Here is a 19,164-nt window from a genome sequence, read left to right on the forward strand (position 1 = left end):
CCATGGTTTGGTATACATCATGGTTTTTGGGCCATGGTAACGGTACGGTTTTGGTATGTTTATATTTAATTAAAAATTAAAAATTAAAATCACCCTTTGAACAACAAGTAAGTTGTTTGCCTACAAACAAACAAAAAAAATCTATTCAGAAAAATGTCAGCATGACTGATTAGGCCTGGTTTCTGTCTTTACTACAGTGAGGTAGCGTTCACTTTCTCTGGAAGTCAAACTATCAGTGGAGAGATTTGTCAAAATGTCAAAATACTCAAATGTTAACGGTTGACAAGTAAAAAGGGGTGGGGCTGTTTTACAGGCCTTTACAAACAGCCAGCCTGGTGAGCCAAAGCCTGAGCAACACAATTACACCACCACTGGCACACACACACACACACAGACACACACACACACACACACCACTGGTGCTGCAACAGAGCTACTCACACAGACAATGAGGATAAAGTGGGTTGAATGTATGTGAAGAAACAGGCACAATACCCATTCCACTCGGTCTCACACACACACACACGCGCACACACACACACACACACACACACACACACACACACACACACACACACACCACACACACACACACACACACACACACACACACACACACACAATGACAGTTTCATCTCTCTGCTACAGTGTTTGTGCTCTTGCATAATAGATTCCGGTGAAGGGAGGGGTGCTCTCCGTAAGTTTACCAATGTGAGCTGGTTGAACAGGATAGACCTCTCTCCTCTCACACACACACACACACACACACACACACACACACACACACACACACACACACACACACACACACACACACACACACACACACACACACACACACACACACACACACACAAGCAAGTACACTACCGTTCAAAAGTTTGGGGTCACTTAGATATTTACTTGACTTTCATGAAGACATTGACAATTAGAAATAATAGTTTTTAATTGAAATAATAATTGTGTCCTTCAAACTAATAATTCCTCCATTTGCTTTGCTTTTAAAAACAATGCCATTTCTAAGTAACTCCAAACTTATAAACAGTAGTTAACAGTCACACAAATGCGTGTACACACACACAACAAGCATATACACACATACACACAACATACACACATATGCAAACACTGGTGTGATACCCCGGCCTCCCAGTTCCTGAATTTTTAAAAAGTGCAAGTCATGCCCTCCCTGTGTTCTGATGAGGCCAAGTAAAGCTCAAGCCATCTGACCAGTGGACACCAGGATGCCTTTAATCCTTTAGACTTACTGTCTGTCTGTCTGTCTGTCTGTCCACCAGACAACTAGGTTCCACTGTCTGTCTGTCTGTCTGTCTGTCTGTCTGTCCACCAGACAACTAGGTTCCACTGTCTGTCTGTCTACCGGACATCTAGGTTCTACGGTCTGTCTGTCTACCAGAAATCTAGGCTAATATATCCCATGGGTGCCTACCTGCCTACAGACACTGTGCCACACACACACGTACACATGTACACACACACACACACACACACACACACACACACACACACACACACACACACACACACACACACACACACACACACACACACACACACACACCCTCATCTCTGCCACACAAACATGCTGCACCACTCCGAAAGCAGAGACTGACTCACAAGACCAGACTAGGGAGTTCTGTATCAAGACTAGGGATGCAACAGTAGACGGTACCATGGTTTGGTATACATCATGGTTTTTGGGCCATGGTAACGGTACGGTTTTGGTATGTTTATATTTAATTAAAAATTAAAAATTAAAATCACCCTTTGAACAACAAGTAAGTTGTTTGCCTACAAACAAACAAAAAAAATCTATTCAGAAAAATGTCAGCATGACTGATTAGGCCTGGTTTCTGTCTTTACTACAGTGAGGTAGCGTTCACTTTCTCTGGAAGTCAAACTATCAGTGGAGAGATTTAGATAGGGTGTCTGAAACATCACAGAGAGACATTAAAAACAGATCGACACATAGAGCTTTGCTGTTGAAATTTGTGTGGGAGGGGACATTGCAACGCGGTTCATTTTTCCATCAGGTGACATAATCACAAGTCAGTAACTGCCAAATAGGGCTGCAAATCTTTGGTCATGAATACTCCCACTGCGTTTTGGTCACCTCCGCCAAGAAGGTTATGTTTTTGGTGCGGTTTCTTTGTTTGTCAGTAAGCAAGATTACGCAAAAACTTTTGGCTCGATTTCCATGAAACATGGTTCAGATCCGACTCACTGGGAGGCTCCCCGAATTTAGTATCAGTTAGTACTTTCACCAACATTGTGAGATTTGGCCTCAGTGGAGGTCTGTGCTCTCGGAGTGCCCTTCTAGTGTCTTTGTTGTTGTTTTTTTATTCGTCGCTAATTGTTTTTGGAGGGAAACAGCAAAAGATTGTTGTGTTTTCCTGACACAAGTGGACTTTCCCTGCTCCCCCTGTGATCTGGCCAGGTGATGGCAATGTTAATGAGACACCGTGAGTCTCTGCTCCACCTGTGATCTGGCCAGGTGATGCCATGCTAGAAGAGTCTCCACTCAAGTACCCAACAGTGTTCACACAGTGCTTGCAGACTGTAATTCATTTAGGTCCTCTTCCCATCGTCATCGTACTGAACGTAAAATGTTCCCACACAGTCGATTTGACAGACAGCAGTGCCTCTCTTTGCTTCTCTCCATCGCCATTGTCAAGTTGGAGCTGAGAGAGTATTTGTTTTCAGTTTCTCCCCATCTCTTCTCCAGCTCCTCTTTGCATGCGGAGCACTGATAGACTCCAGGGAAACTCTGAAGGACTCCAGAGATGTTCTGTGGATCTGAATACAACGTGCATGCAGTCTGCAGCGCAATGAGCACGTTTGTGAAATTTAAGGAAAATAACTGTCATATGGTAATACTGCGATTCACATTTAAGCCTATTGAACTGTACAGAACAGAGGAGCAGCCTAACTGACTGTTACACGTTTCTTGATTCTTCTTATTTGTTTTTTTTTGTTACTTGTCTCTGACAGTTACTTCAAAACATTACCATTAACTCAAAAAGAAGAGACATCCTGGCATCCTACTGTTGTTTGGGTTATTGACTAACTGGCTTGTAAGTTGCTTTGAATAAACATGTCTGCCAGATGAATAAACATAAACATAAACATTAACAGGGCATCACCTGGGGTACGTTCGTCGTAGGATTGAAGCTAAGTTAATCAATTGGCCTTTTAGCCCGTTAAGATTAGCGAGCTGATTGAGAACAGCAAATATCGGTTCGTTAACGGCTGACCCGCATCCTAATCATGTGGTTAATTTCAAGCAGGCTAACGTTATCATGGCATTTGCGCGTGCACGTCCTACTTCAAAAGGCAGGAAAGGTCGATCACCAAAACCATGATTTTCTAATGGTATAATGGTTCTAAACTCAAAGAAAAGGGCTCTTTTTTTCTCCGCTGGCGAGTAGGAGATGAACATGAACGCTTATGAAGAATACAAGACCATAATCATGGCAAAATTCAACACCACCACCGCTGTGAGAGCAAGGTGTGTTGGGGTGTTTATAGGGTGATATCTATGTATGAATCCCTGACGGCAAGTGTCAGCTGGTACAGAGGTTTCGTCTACCGGTTTGAATCTGCATGGTTGCTAGTTCAAATCCCCTCACCTCCTTCCTCGATGTAGTTTTACATTTCCTTGGAAGTCGCTTTGAATAAAAGCGTCTGTTAAATGACTAAATGTATTAATAACAAATGCAATAAATTGAAGCAGCGAAAATAAATTGGCTGTATTTCTCTCTATTCTTATCATGAGTCCACCGTAATCATTTTCTACAATAATGATATGCTATGGTGTACTAATAACACTCATATAATTATGAGTGCTTTGTTCTCCGCATCACCGACACTACAAAAATGTACCACTCGCAAAAAAGCGCAAGACAGTCAATGTTCGACTGTGGTGTTTGCAATAAATGACTCGAGAAGGTGTTGTAAATTAATGATTCCTTGTCGGCTGAATCGGTAGCGCTCATACAAGAATAATGGATCTTGGCGATCGCAAAGAACTCTCTCCCTCCGCTAATCTAACTCTAATATCAGTCCTTGGTCAATGGGATCCCTCCTTTTTCCGGGGGTGTGGCAAGCTTATCCAGCTACACTTAAGTTAGCCTGCCCTGGAGCAGGTTAGTGCTAATCGATATGTAACTATGGTGATTTATCAAAAGTTGCTTCCACGAACCAAAAAGAGGGGCGTTTTTTATCTTAGCCTGAAAATTAGCTCGCTAAACCGTTTAGCGAGCTACGACGAATACCCCCCAGGCGGGGCGGCGCAGTGGAGGGCCGGACTCTCGTCCAATATTTCTCTCTCTCTATCTCTCTTATACACACACATTCATACACACACACTCACACACAGCAACAACACACACACACACTATCTGATTAAATGCAAGCAGAGCACCCTGGCACAGTCAGCAACGGCAGGAATTCCTGACCAGAAGAAAAAAAATTATCTGAGAAGGAAAAAATGAGCTCATTACGACACACTGGGCACACACACACACACATACACACAAATTGGACACTGTGCACATTTTCCAAGAGCCACTAATCTACATATTGCGCATATATGTTGGTCTCATTTTTTTTTTAAACACACGAACAGAGAGAGAGGGAAAGAGGGACTGCATGTCCCAACAGAGAGCGCTCAAAGAAAGGGAGAAATGTCCTGTTCCTGGACACTGATCGTTCCACAAACACACACACCCCCACACACCCCCAAACAGCCGTGTCTACTCCAACACGTCATTCGCTCCCAATACTTTAAGAATGCAAGCACAACCCCTCCAGGAACACTCACTGTTGCCAATTGGGGAGAAAAGGCCATGTTTGAATTATGAAGAAAATAGATTAAAACATGGCCTGATTACATAACCTTGAGGACGAGCATTTCAGTGCTCTGGGTGTCGTCACCTTCTCCACAGAACTCTTTTAAGTTTCCTGTTTTACACTGACAACATGATTTCTCAATTTTTTTCCCCTCAAAACAACCCACCACAGTCATTAACTTTCATTTGTGGGCATGCTAATGCTAACATATCCTGCTTCACTCTGCTTTAGAACAGCTAGCCTCTTCCTCTCTGTTCTCCACCGTTCTGCTTGGAGTTTCCCCTGTTTTACACCAACACCTCTCCGCTTGGGCGGGCCACAGGCAGATGGGCCCCCTCCTCTGAGCTGGGTTCCGCTCAGGGTTTCTTCCTGTTAAACGTGAGTTTTTCACTGCCACCGTCACTTATGTGGGGGTTGTTCTAGCATTACAGTCTCCCCCATTAATTTCCCCCATACCGCCCCCTATAATGGCTCTTGTACGAGAGATCAGGAACAGGATGCAAAGTTTTCCACCATCAATAAAGTGTAATGCAATGCATCCTACGAGGCCATTGACATCATGTGTGGATTGGCTTAACACAAGTTAAACTACAATGCATATCCTAGGAATGGATTCTGCCTATTACAGACTGTCTACTCCAATAACACATGGGCCTGCTCTGAATATTCCAAGAGATCCTCCTTCTTTCCTGATTGGCTAAGGATCCACTACAAGCTGACATGAGGAGGCCGACATGGAGCTTCAATCATGTCGCAATAAATAGCTTTTTCTACACATATGTAATTCATTTAATTCAAATGTAATCTCACAATAGAGAAACACTCTTAAAGTGAAGAAAGAGGTAATCTCATAATATCAGTCATCTTGCAAACAAAACAAATCTTAAGTGTGACCATTGCACCAGCTGGGACAAGTGGGTAGGGACAGTGTGTGTGTGTGTGTGTGTGTGTGTGGTGTGTGTGTGTGCTTGTGAGTGTGTTTGTTTGCTTGTGAGTGTGTGAGTCAGTGAATGTGAGCGTGCGTGTTTGTGTTTGTATGGTGGTCGGGGGGGGAAGTGACAGACACAAACACAAACACAAACACAAACACAAACACGTGAGGTGAGGGACGGATGAGAGAGAGAGATGAGGAGATAAGATAAGAGCGGTTCCTGCCCTTCTGCTCGACCACTCTCTCCTCTCAGTCTAAACAGCACTGTCACAGCACTTCAGCAGGTCAAAACAAAGTCTCTCAAACACACACACACACACACACACACACACACACACACACACACACACACACACACACACACACACATATAGAGTATACCAAAAATGTTAGCGTGTGGCACTGAGCTTTGTTACCCAACTGAAAAGTAAAGATCCCCTTTGGTCTGTGTCCCTATGGACCAAACCATCCTTTATCTCTAGCTACGCTCGATTGAGCTGTTTTGTGTAAGCAAACAATCTTCCCTCCACAGTAGATCATGCACACAGACACACCACTGAGAGAGAGAGAGAAGAGAGAGAGAGAGAAGAGAGAGAGACTAGTTCTACCTCTGATTTGCATAATCACTCAATGACATGGGAGAGCATAACACTGTGAAAGAATACAAAGTTTCTTTAGGACACAGTTTGCATTTTTCCCCGCACTTAGCGATAAGGCAGTTTCTGAACCTCACAGGTCAGTGACTTCAGAAGAAAAAAAAAGTGCTGCATCAGAATTTTTTTGAAGAAGTCACAAGACCGCTGCTAGTTTTTTCACCATTTCACACTTTTATCAATTGTGCTGATGTGAAAAAGTCTAATCGGGAACATGTTACAATGTCACAAAGTATGGTTAACGAGTAAAAAAGGTTACAACTTGAGGGATATAACTGAACTTACGGCAATATACCAGTGGCAGTGTCCAAATAGGCAACAGAGCTGTCAAAGATAACTTTTTACAAAGAGGCAGTCAAAGCTCTAAAGGGAATAATAAGTGACACTGTGTACCGCTGAATGCCTGATGTTTGAGTGAAACGTGATGGGGCATGACGGGGCGTACAAGTCACTTACTTTTCGACGGAGTGTTTCTGGGCGCCTCCAATAAATCCATATCTATCCGTCTGTCGGGTGTAAGCGAAGCCGTTGATCTCGGAGTCGGAACCAAAAGAACTCTCCTCATCAAACTGACTCCCAACAGTGTGAATGCTCACGGCGTCCTCCTGCTGCCGACCGTTCTCAATCCGTGCCATTGCAAATGGCCCTGTCACTTTTCTAACGTTATTTCGTAAACAAGTAGGCTAACTATTAGCTAACGCATGCAGTTCGTTCTTGCTCATCTAGATCAGAACAACGTCGAGTCTTGCAAATTACCATTGAGAGGTAACAGTTAAATGATATGTCTCGTATTAGATAACAAAAGTTAGCACATAAATACAAACCTAGTGCAATGAATGAATCTCTATCCTGTTCTTACCAAGACCACCCCAGCAAGCTAGTGTTAGCTAGCAGGCTAAACATTGGTTGGCAAGCTACCAAAGTGCATCCCTAGTTAAGCCTGACTCCCTAAAATATTCTAGCAATTCAATCAGCATCCTAAAGCAAACTGAATTCTTCACTTTTACCCTCAAGGCTACAACAAATCGAGGCTGTCAACAACTTATCAACAGAGGGCAAATCAAACCAAGCCAAATGTAACTATATATACTTAGCAAGCTAGCTAATGTCAACTGGAACTGGAATGGGAAAGAAATCCAGGCCAAATGTGAAATACAGTTTGGTTTAACGTTGTTACTTTGATAGCTATCCAACAACCAATGTGTCGCTTTAAACGCAACTTTGTTTTGTAAAGTGCATTTCACTGTAACATATAACGGTCAAAAAACAACCTACAGTTGGTCTCTTGATTAAGATGCTTTTTGAGACGCTTTATTAACTTTTTACGAAACTAGCACTGCTTGCTAACGTTAGCACCGCAACCAGCCACTGCTAGGGGTTATTCCCAAAAACCCTGTTCTCGCAACAAATTCGTAACCAAACTTGGTATGTCAAAGGAAAATACCACTTAATGATCAAAGCAGTGCCAATCCATCCATCTGTATTTCATCAAGCCAACAGGCAGCTTTTCCAAATGATTGAAGCCAGATATCCTCTTGAAGTTTTTGCTTTTCCTTCCTGGTCCATATTCTGTTTCCTAGTTATGGAAGCTGGTCGTCTGACAAGTTTTCATGTTGCTCCCTGTGACTCGTTGTAGCCCGTCGTCAGTTTGCGAAACGGCCAACAAAATGTATTGAACAAAACGTCAACATTGCAGTCTGGTGATAGCGACTAAATGGTTCGGGCTTTTCGGCCGATCCGCGGCTATTTACTCACACACGCCTTGCCATGTGTCAGCAAGGTGTTGTCACTTCGTCAGCGAGCTCTAAATTCCCTCAATCTCAGTTCAGCGTTCAGGTCATACGCATGCGCAAACTCCTCCATATCCCAGGGAACTCCGCTGCCCTGCACAAAACCTCTTTTGATGCGTGGAAAGTACTATCAAATCATCTGCTTTTCATGTACATGAACATAGCTGTTAAGACTAGGTCTACATGGCCAAGTAACAACTTCAGTGAACCTTACCAACCCAAGTTATGAAAGTACAAAAAAAGATTTTTAGCTCCACGTCAGACTTTCTCTGTGGGATAGCCTACACTACCTTTTATGGTGACCAGGCTAACATGACATCTGCACTGCCCATTTCTTGTCATATGAAATAAGGTCAGGAGGTAATGGAAGACGTATTTTTTACATGGTATTTACATAACAAAGCCATCTCTTTACGCCACCCTGCAAAGCTTTTAGAAACGAGAACTGTATTCCCACTCCTTTCCTAAACAGTGGGCCAAGGTGTAAACAAATGAAAGTCTGAAATCATGGCAGTGTAAAATATTATGGCATCTTTATGAGACATGACTGTTATTGCCAATGCTTCTATGTGGGTGCTTGTTTGGGTAGACCGGCATCCGGCATGTGTGTCTGTGTGCATATGTGGTGGTGACTGAAATAGGGCTTTTTTTACTCTTTGTCATGATAACAGTAACCACAATAATAATTATACAATAATACTTATTTTACCAAGGTCTTTTTTCAGGGTACACTGAATATAGTTCCTACCAAATTTAAACAATTTTTCAAACTAAATTAACAGGTAAAGGCAAAATCTGAGTGGAAGAGGGGAAAAGTGGTCGTGCAGCATCGGGTCTGGTTTAGATCCACATACTGAGGCAGGTTTCTCTTTGTCTCACAGAAGTGAGGTTTTGGATGAGTGTCACAGAGGATATCTGTCTTGTGTTGTGTGTCAAAGGTTGTCAGTGATGTTCTCTGCTACCCACTGCACTGCACACACACACACACACACTGTTCTGGCCAGGAGGTACTTAAAGCATGGATGAGCATGTTATTAATAATGGCAGTACAGTACAGGACCTTGACACTACCTGGTGCCCTTTATCAGGAGCTAAAATAAGCTCTTACCAAACCTCTCTGCCTGACAGGCACATGTATGGCGGATATTTGAAAACCTCTCTGCCTGACAGGCACATGTATGGCGGATATTTGAAGGCACGTGATCAATGGCACACTTGGGGTGGCTCCACTCCTGTTACTGCAGCTGTACTTCGGTTGTCAGGCGGGGCACCCAGAGAGATGATTGCCACCTGTTACCACAACCATGCGTGGTTATGCTGTCATTTTTGATGGGGAAAGGAAGTCTAGAGTGCAGCGAAGAGCATCCTGAAGCAAGCTCAACTTGTGCAGAGGAAGAGTGTTGTCTGATGGAGCCCTGGTGTTGGGTACTCCGCCAAGATGGCCATTTGTCCTCACCAGCCTGCCTGTCTGCGTCCCAGGGCAACCTGTATTTAGAGACGGTCTCACAGTCAATTCCAAGTGCCACATGATGTGCTTGGACTTCCAAATAAAGCCAAGAAAAGGAGCTCTAGCCCTTTCTGTATAGCACGGCATGTAGGGCACTACTCCTTTCTGTATAGCACGGCATGTAGGGCACTGCTCCTTTCTGTATAGCACGACATGTAGAGCTCTACCCCTATATATATAGCACTGCATGCATCATACTGCTGTTTTGAAACTTGTTTTCTATAATGCCCTCCGTATTCTGTTTGACACACTTATCCGTATGTTGACCTATTGTAACCATTGTGGCGGAGTTTGATTAAACATCCATATAACGAAAATAATATGAATAACAGTATTAGCTGCAAATATAATCCACTTGTTAACTTGTAAAAGATATGTAGGAGCACATCGCAATAAAATGCTGCTTCTGTCTAAAATAATGTCTTTAAAAAATGCTTCAGATGCTAATAATGTTGTAATGATGTAACCACGAAAACAAAACTGACAAACGGGCTTTTTTTCTGATTTGTTTTTAATGGTTATCCAAGAACTGATCGACCAATCCTGCTGAACAACATGGACATTGCAAAGACTGCCGTGTAGTGGCACTAATGTTTATAATATCACCTAGGGAACCACAACCAAACAACTGGACCAAATCAGTGCAACTCATGTACGGTATGCTCTCGTTTCGGCCATACTGATAATGATTGCTGATCACTGTGTGTAGAACGAATAAACTCTTCTGCTGTATATTTACATGATGTTGCTTGGGCTGGCCTGGGGGTTAAGAGGACTTTCTTCACCTCAATGGTGTGACTGCATTAGCTTGACTATGGTCACCTACAGATCCCAAACCCAATGGCAAATTTAACATGCAGTTCTGTGCACAGATGGGACCAACTAAGACTTTGCCAAAGAGGTTGGCATATTTCAATTACTAGAAACCATACTTGTGGATTATGTCAGAATTACAGATGGAATTTGTTGTCAAATAATCACAGACTGAAAGCAAATCGTAATAACATCATGTAATAATGTAATAATATAACTATTCCAATCCTAGAAACCAAAGCTTTTAAAAACGAAAAAAAAGTCCACTTAACACTTCATGACAGGTCAGAGTTTCAAAATGGTGCTTTACATCCTTGAAACAATCTGACAGAATAATAATTTGTGCCACAAGGTCTACAGATTAAGAGGAATCCAGGCGAGTAAACAACTAAATTAAGGTAAATGAAGGTGACGGAATAAGGGCAAACGCTCCCTTTTTCACTATAGCAACAACAATCCTCATGGCTGCTGATCCTTGTGGATGGCTCCGGAACACTGTGGAAGGTTCCGAAGGGTTCCGGAAGTATGGCCCAGCTCATTTCTTCCTGCCTCCTCTCTCCTTGAGGGCCAGGTGGATGATGGAGCCGTTGCTCATGTTATAGTAAGCCACAGAGTTGGAGTCTTTAATGAAGATACCCTGAGAGAAGACGACACAATCTGTTAGAGGCACGTAGAGGAGGAAATGGAGAGAGAGAGAGAGAGAGAGAGAGACCACACACGAACGGAAGACAGATATATAGAAAACAACATGGTACTTATTGTCATCACATGGCTATTACTGTTTTATTGCAGCCATTTGGCCTGTGGTAGATGGTGTACCAGTGCGGCGGTGGGAGACGTTACCTCATACTGGAGCTTCTGTTTGCCTGCAGGCATCCCCGTGGCCTCGTGGATCTTAACCTTGATGACGGACACCTGGGGGGTTAAACACATGAAAGTAAGTCAAGACCACCACCAGACCACATCAGAAGAGGAAGAAGTAGAGACGTTTAGGATAAAACAGACTCTTCAGACAGTGTGTGTTTGTGTTGTGTGTGTGTGTGTGTGTGTTGAGTGTGTGTGTGTGTGTGTGTGTGTGTGTGTCTCAGAGAGAGGCAATACAAATCAGAATGTAGGAATGCTGAGTGCTAATTTCTGTGAGTGTGTGATCTCCAGGTGGCCCGTGTGTGTGTGTGTGTGTGTGTGTGTGTGTGTGTGTGTGTGTGTGTGTGTGTGTGTGTTTTCTTGCGTGCACATGCTTTACCTGGTCTGTGAGGGGCACAGTAAAGCTGAGAATCTGTCCGCTCAGCTTCCATTCGGTCTTGTCCTGCATGTTTGGTACCTGAACTTTGACAGTAACAGGACCCTGAAAAAAGGAGAGACAGAGAGAAAGAGCGAAGAAGAGAGTTAGATTTTGTTCATGTACACTCACCACTCAAAACCATCCTCTGTTTCACCATTGTTGCGATACAGTCGTGCCAGTACAACCTGTTGCACTGAAACTTAATCAGTGGCAGAGAGAGAACCAAACACACCCATATGGACATTACTGTGGGCTGTGTGTGTGTGTGTATAGCCCTCTTCTAATATGAAGAAAAGTATGTAGAACGATGATGGTATGTGTGTGTGTGTGTATGCATATCTACGCCTTTGCCATGAGTGTATAAGAAACACAAACTATGTGTGTATATTAATGATGTGAGTGTGAAGGCCTGTGCTGTTGATAAGTGTGGATAAAATGTGTCACATTGTTTGCATTTTTGTAATTCTGCTGTGTGTGTGTATATACAGAGTGTGTGTGTGTGTGTGTGTGTGTGTGTATACAGAGAGTGAGTGAGTGTGTGTGTGTGTGTGTGTGTGTGTGTGTATACAGAGAGTGAGTGTGTGTGTATACAGTGAGTGTGTGTGTATATATACACAGAGTGAGTGTGTACATTGTTCCCATGTCGGTACCGATATGATGCTTATTGTGTGATGAGATTGTGTGTGTTTGCATCTCTGTAATTTCTATTCTGGGTGTGTGAGAGAGAGGGTAGGTTAGTGCGTGTGTGTGTGTGTGTGTGTGTGTGTGTGTCTGTGTCTGTGTGTGTGTGTGTGTGTGTACCTTGTTCCTGCGCAGGTACTCTTCCTCTGGTATGAGGTTGTCCTCGGTCTTCATCTTCTTGCTCATGGGCTCGTCGTCGTGAGGAGGGGGTGGGTGGGCGGGAGGCATGGGGTTGGATGAGCTGGGGGGTTGGGGCACGGGAGGAGCAGGGACAAAAGCTGGGGAGGAGAGGAGGAGGAGCAGCAAGTTATTTAACAGAAACAAACTTTAACAAAACAAAAAACAATCATCCACAGAGAGATTAACGCCTCTAGTTGCACATCTGTGGATAGATCTGGTTGAAAACCTGTGTGTAGCACTGTCACAAAGGGATGTCAAAATCCCACCACGTAAGCAACGTTTACAGCACCATCTGGTGGACATTCCCAGTACTGCATGTCTGGATTTGGGGTGAAATTAAGCCATTGATCTTGCACCAGCCCAGTCAGGCACACGGGATTCTTTCATCACCGTCATTACCCTCTGTTGTTCGATGGAATGCCGTGGCTCACCTCTGTCCTGCCTCAACACGTTAGAAGTGTGTGAACATATGAGCAAGAATGGTGGTGCGAGTGTTTAGTCTTCACCTGATCAGTGTGTGTAAGGGTGTTGTGCTGTGTACATGTTGTTGTGTCTAGCATGCATTTCAAATGGGACAGACTCTTGTTTGTGTGTCAGAGAGCATATTGATCTATAACGTGTGAAGCCTCTGTGAGCAGGTAGGTTCCTGTGTGTTCTGGCATGTTGTATATCTGAGTATTGAGTACAGACATGTATGCCTCTGACTCTGAATTACGCCTCGCTGCAACCCCCAACTGGCCTTGGGCTTACTCGTCTTAATGGGCCACACCTGAGTCTCCTTTGTGCCGACCTTGATAACCATCCCCGAGATTTTAGGTTAACTTAATTATTTATTTATTGAAATAAAACCTTTATTTTTGTAAAAACTTGGTGTCAGTCTCCACTTTTTGTTGTGGCTCACGAGCTGGGTTGTAACATGCGTGTGTATTGTGTGTGTATGTGATTACGCATACGCCGTCTGTGTGTGTCTGTCTGTCTGTCTGTCTGTCTGTGTGTCTGTGTGTCTGTGTGTCTGTGTGTCTGTGTGTCTGTGTGTCTGTGTGTCTGTGTGTCTGTGTGTCTGTGTGTCTGTGTGTGTGTGTGTGTGCGCGTGCGCGTGCGTGTGTCTGTGCGCGTGTGTGTGTGTGTGTGTGTGTGGAGCTCACATGTGGGCACCACCATGGGCGGGGGCCTGGGGGTCATGAGGTGGGGTCCGGAGGGTGGCATGGGCACCACGTTGATGCGGGGCGTGTGCAGCATGGGTGGCATGGGCGTCAGCACCTGCCCTGGGGCCAGACGGACCACGGGGGCCATGGGGGGCCGCGGGAGCACGGGCACCGCCGACAGCAGGGTGGTGCGCACCTGCTGACCCACCTGATCAGGAGACACGCATTGTTCAGTTTGTTTAACTCCATTACACTCTACACAGTTTGGTAAACTTGTTGACTAACAATGCAGACTAGGTACTTTACTAAGATTAACCTATCCCAACAAGAACACTGTTAGAGACAGAGACAGAGACAGAGACAGAGACAGAGACAGAGACAGAGACAGAGAGAGACACACACACACACACACACACACACACACACACACACACACACGTACAGATAACCACCCCCGTCCCTGAGTTGTGTACATACATTCATCCTGTTGACGGAGGGCTGGCCCCTTTGAGGGTTCATTGGCTGCGTGAGCTTGGGCATGCCAGGGTGGGTCAGGGGGTTGTGCAGCAGGGCCTCGCTGGGCTTGCTGGGGCCGATCTTCTCCTTGTGGTCGTCCTCCTGCACCAGGCCCTTGGCCTTGTGGATGGCCTCGATCTGCTCCTGCAGCGTGATGTTGGCCTGGGCCGCCTGCTGTGTGCGCGCCATGCTGCCAGAGTGGCCGTCCCACGTGACCTGGGGAGGGGGGGGGGGAGAACCAGGTAAGGACACGGAGGGAACACGGAAACAGGGGAACAACAGCGGGAGGAGGGCAGAGAGAGAGAGAGAGAGAGAGAGAGAGATGAGAACAGAAAAAAGTGATGCCATTAAAAAAAAAAAAAAAAAAAAGAGAGAGAGAACGGGATGGGATTGAGTGAGAGTAAAGAGATGAAGATATACAGAAAGAAGGTTGACAATGTCGGAGAGTTTAAACGAAAAACAATGGGATAGCAATGGAACACAAATTCTAAAGGACACTGAACAATAAACATTATGACTTGCCCCCCCTCCCTCCCCCAACCTAACCCACTCCCTCTCACCTTCTCCTCTGGTTTCTGGATCTCCTCCTCACCGATCTTCTTTCCGATGGCCGTCTCCTCCACACCGAAGATGTCGGTACGCCTCTCGGCCAGCTGCTTCAGGCTGCTCTCGATGTCGAGGCCGGGCGCGTACACCTCGTCCTCCACCTGCCGCTCGCGCAGGCTGCGGTCGCGCTGCTCCAGCCAGCGTGGGTCCAGCAGGCCGATGCGCATGTGCTCCTGCATCTTACTGGCCTGGATCTTCTCGCCCGTGATGGGGGAGATGAGGTACTCATCTGGGGCCACCACAGACGGCTGGGGCTTAGAGGCTGTGGGTGTATGAGAGAGAGAGACAGAAAGAGAGAGAGAAAAATAAAGAGTAGAGTGGATAGTATAATAAACAGCAGGATGAAGAAAAGAAGGAGAGAGGGAGGTGTGGAATAAGGGAGAGAATAAGGGAGAGACAATAAGACAGGTTAGATTTTGCCACCATGATGAATGAACTTGTGCTGTTGTCATGGTAATGAGTGTGACCGCTCACCCTTGGGATCGTAGTCCTTGCGGATGATGACCTGGTCTGGGGTCGGGGGCAGTGGGGGGGGCATCGGGTTGTCTGGAGGCAGTGGAGCCTTCATACCATCCTCATCGTCATCCGATCCCTGCCATCATGACAAATTCACAGTCATTACATCATACATCTCAATATGCAGAAATGTCCCTATTCGTGCAAAATAAAATAACCATTAGAATTGTCCTAGATCCTGAAAATAGTGTCATTTTGTGCTCGTCTTGAAAGGTGTCAATATAGCTCAGACTCTTTAATGGCATTTCTCGTCTCCTTGTCTTGCTGTGAGGGGCAGTTGGAGGCCTAGTCTAACTTCTGAATGTCCTTCACTTTGCTTAGTTCAGACTCGATCCCCACACTAGTGCTGAAGGCTCCATTTACACAGGGTTTTCAGCGATCAACACCAGACCTGCTGTGAATGTCTGGGGCCATGAGCTCAGCTCACCTCGTCCATGTCCTGCAGCTGAGTGTCCTGATCAGGCTGAGCGGAGTGACCTTCCTCCCGATCCTCCCGCTCATCGTCATCATCCTCGCTCTCCACCTCCATCTCCACCTCCTCACTCTCGCCGTACTTCTCGTAGCGCTCTTGGATCAGGAGGCGCGCACCCAGCTCCTCAGGAGTGGTGGGCGGGGGGAAGTTACCTGTGGGGAGAGACAGGAAGTTGTCACAGTTTTAGGGCTTGTTTCATTTCTCGCTCTTGGCGTCTAGCAGCCCTGCAGTGCACCTTGGGATGTCCAGGTTATTATTTCTTAAGTCACAAAAATGTGTAAATGTATAACTGCAGTAGTACTAGGTGTATGTATATGCTGACTTATTGTATTTCACCATTCAACAAATTATCCATCTATGAAATTATCGAGAAAGTAATCAAAACTGCGAGGCCAAATGCCCACCAAGGGTACTGAGACTTCACCTTGCTCGTTGGGCTGGAAGTCCACGGTCTCCACAACCACAAAGTCATGCCAGTCGATCTGAGCGTACGCCACACGCTCCTTCTCTCGCTCCTCCTCCTCTTTCTTCCTCTCTCGTTCCTGGAACTTGGCCCACTCAACACGGTAGCGTACCTGACAAAACCAACATTAAAGTGTCCGTTCGTTAGTTCATTTTTGTCCTCGTCACAATTATTATTAGAGATTGTTATTTTAAAAGCTCTGTCGAAGGTCTTACCTGGTCCATAACATCTCTGGGGTTCTCTGCTTCTTTCTTTAGCTTTATCAGGAGACCTTTAGGTGGTATCAAAACCTAAAACACAACACAAAGTGAAATAGGACTTTAAAAGTAGGAATATATTTTATATTTTGTATCCAAGGGTGGAGCAGATACGACCTACAATGAGATTCTGGCATGAAAATCACACTACCTGCATACAAAGACACATATACACTGACTCTGGGTAACCGTAAAATGTGACTCTCCTAATGCAGATATATATCACTTCACATGCTAGGCTAGCTTCTAAGTGTATGGTTTCACATGCCGGGCTAGCTTCTAAGAGTATGGTTTCACATGCTGGGCTAGCTTCTAAGTATATGGTTTCACATGCCGGGCTAGCTTCTGAGTGTATGGTTTCACATGCCAGGCTAGCTTCTAAGAGTATGGTTTCACATGCCGGGCTAGCTTCTGAGTGTATGGTTTCACATGCCGGGCTAGCTTCTGAGTGTATGGTTTCACATGCCGGGCTAGCTTCTGAGTGTATGGTTTCACATGCCAGGCTAGCTTCTAAGCGTATAGTTTCCCGGCTGGTCGCAGTGCTGTACCTTGGTGTACTGCTCCACAAGCTTGGTGAAATAGTTGAAGAGGCTGTGCTGGGGCCGCAGGAAGTCAAACTGGTAGTTCCTCTGCTCCTTCTGCATGAGCTGCGTGAGAAACTGCCGCCCGTTCCTCGCCACAAACTGGGCCGTCAGCTTCACCACATCCAGGTCAAAGGCCGAAATGGACGGGGGGTCGGCGATAAATTCAAACTCTGGAGGCGGCTCCTTGGGAACCACAGTCTCTTGGATGACCTGTGCCTGGACCTGCAGAGGGAAGATGATGTCAGGACAACCTCTGGCTAGATCCCATCCAACCTCGCAACATCTTTCTGACAAGAAGTTAAGAGTTCAAGGATGCCTAGAGAAAGACCATCAGAGTGTGCCAACTCAGCCATTTAGACAGGTGTAACTTATGTTGACTGTGGGGTGTGATTATACAATTGCAGCCAGCACACATACTGTATGGACAAAACGTATAAAAACTGTGCCATATTTGCAGATTTATGGTGTGTCAGGTGAAACGTATTGACACTACATAGCGATTCCCACCAGTAAAGCACCAGAGGTCATCAAATCTGACAAGTAGACACAAACACTATTTTCTTTGACATCATCCCGCTACAGAGTCAATGACTGGGTGTGTGTTCCCTTTGGAAGGCTGACCTTTTGTGGCAGCTGCTGGGATGACTGTTGCAACGCCTGCTGCTGCATGACTTTGGGCACCGCTGCAGAGGGTTCCAGGGCCTTGCCCTCCTTGAACTCGTTGACCTTGTGACGATAGTAGGCATGGTAAGGATCATTGGGGTTCAGGAAGTTGAACTTGGGGTTGTTTATCTCGTTCTGACGGATCCTGGCCTCAAACTCCGGTCCATTCCTGCAATGTGAACGAAGTGGATATCATTAGCAACGTCAAAATCGTATATTACGCATTGCCATCAAATAGACTTTAGAGAAATTTCGTCAGGATCGTCAACAGACCTGGCTACGAAACTCGCTGTCTTGTCAACGATGTTTCGGACCTCGGGAGGTGGGTAGATGATCCCGACGATGGGCTTCGTTGCTGGAGTTTCATCTTTAGTGACTTCTTCTGGCTTAGGTTCAAATTCAAATTTTAGCATCTCAATCAGACATCGCCACTAGCAACTCACTTATAAAACCAATACATTTTTACAACTAGTATCTAGAATCTTTATAAAGAATGACGATTCATCTTGGCAGAACTTTTTTACTGGTGTAGTACAACACACCTCCACAACTCAATTCAGGTGTATGTACGCATTTTACAAATATAATAATTTTCAAATCAAATGAAAGTAACTGTGCTACCGTAGTTAAGTTTGTCAAAGAAAATATATTATAAAGAAAACAAAAACATTCATACAAGATGGCTAACTCCTTACTGTCTCCGCGTTCCCTTTCAAACATTCACATGTATGGGTAGCTAACTTTAGCTAGCAAAGTTACCGATAAAAAGGACTGATTGACATTTACTGACTATTTCAATGCTAAACATGTGGTCAGATAAGTTCTGGTCAAATGTTTTCAGCGAATTACCAAAAACATTCTTGCAGACAACTATTTTCAACAGTGCATTGACGATTAACGTGCTAGTGTGTTCACCTTATTGTTGGGCTCCGGCAGGACGATTTGTACAGGCCCAGGCGGCATGATTGAGGCACAGAGTTCACAGCTCTCCCTCTAACTCGATAATGATCCGAAATGCAACAATTTGTTGCTGCTATTTAGCTCCCCAAGACAGATTTATCATCCACGCTTATTGTGGCGTTTAAGGTTTAGAAATTCAAATTATTTCTGTTCACAAAAATACCCGACGTGTATCCGAGTTCGGAGCCGCCAGGATGTACTTTGTTTTCACTTCCGGAAACACTGTTGAAAAGCATTGTGGGATTTGTGGTTTACATATATGGTCGCTATGGG

At 45.0% G+C, this 19,164-nt stretch overlaps 2 protein-coding genes across 2 annotated transcripts in view; both read right to left on the bottom strand.

Moving 5' to 3' along the window:
• The window catches only part of LOC105910599 (TBC1 domain family member 10A), a 20,795-nt gene extending 12,481 nt beyond the window's left edge, over nucleotides 1-8,314 (bottom strand). The window contains exon 1 of the mRNA XM_031570148.1: nucleotides 6,913-8,314. Within this exon, the coding sequence (XP_031426008.1) occupies nucleotides 6,913-7,091 (179 nt within the window). The 5' untranslated portion in view covers nucleotides 7,092-8,314. The remainder of the gene's footprint in view (nucleotides 1-6,912) is intronic.
• Nucleotides 8,315-10,146: 1,832 nt separating this feature from the next.
• sf3a1 (splicing factor 3a, subunit 1) lies at nucleotides 10,147-19,089 on the bottom strand. The gene is made up of 15 exons (XM_031570149.2): nucleotides 18,847-19,089; nucleotides 18,205-18,317; nucleotides 17,890-18,100; nucleotides 17,233-17,490; nucleotides 16,643-16,717; nucleotides 16,389-16,539; nucleotides 15,920-16,116; nucleotides 15,451-15,568; nucleotides 14,931-15,238; nucleotides 14,332-14,586; nucleotides 13,855-14,062; nucleotides 12,650-12,807; nucleotides 11,810-11,911; nucleotides 11,410-11,481; nucleotides 10,147-11,203 (listed from the first exon to the last, which is right to left on the bottom strand). Exons 1-15 carry the CDS (start codon nucleotides 18,892-18,894, stop codon nucleotides 11,102-11,104), a joined length of 2,376 nt encoding a protein of 791 aa, XP_031426009.1. The 5' UTR covers nucleotides 18,895-19,089; the 3' UTR covers nucleotides 10,147-11,101.
• Nucleotides 19,090-19,164: the final 75 nt, after the last annotated feature.

The sequence above is a fragment of the Clupea harengus genome, chromosome 7, assembly GCF_900700415.2.
Source record: "Clupea harengus chromosome 7, Ch_v2.0.2, whole genome shotgun sequence".
NCBI lineage: Eukaryota > Metazoa > Chordata > Actinopteri > Clupeiformes > Clupeidae > Clupea > Clupea harengus.

Excerpts from the sequence above, each read along its gene's own strand:
- sf3a1 (XM_031570149.2), bottom strand. The coding sequence starts at position 18,894 with ATGCCGCCTGGGCCTGTACAAATCGTCCTGCCGGAGCCCAACAATAAG. Across the intron at positions 12,808-13,854 it reads GCCCATGGTGGTGCCCACAT|CTTTTGTCCCTGCTCCTCCC; the intron begins GTGAGCTCCACA and ends TCTCCTCCCCAG. Across the intron at positions 11,482-11,809 it reads CTGTGCCCCTCACAGACCAG|GTGTCCGTCATCAAGGTTAA; the intron begins GTAAAGCATGTG and ends TTAACCCCCCAG.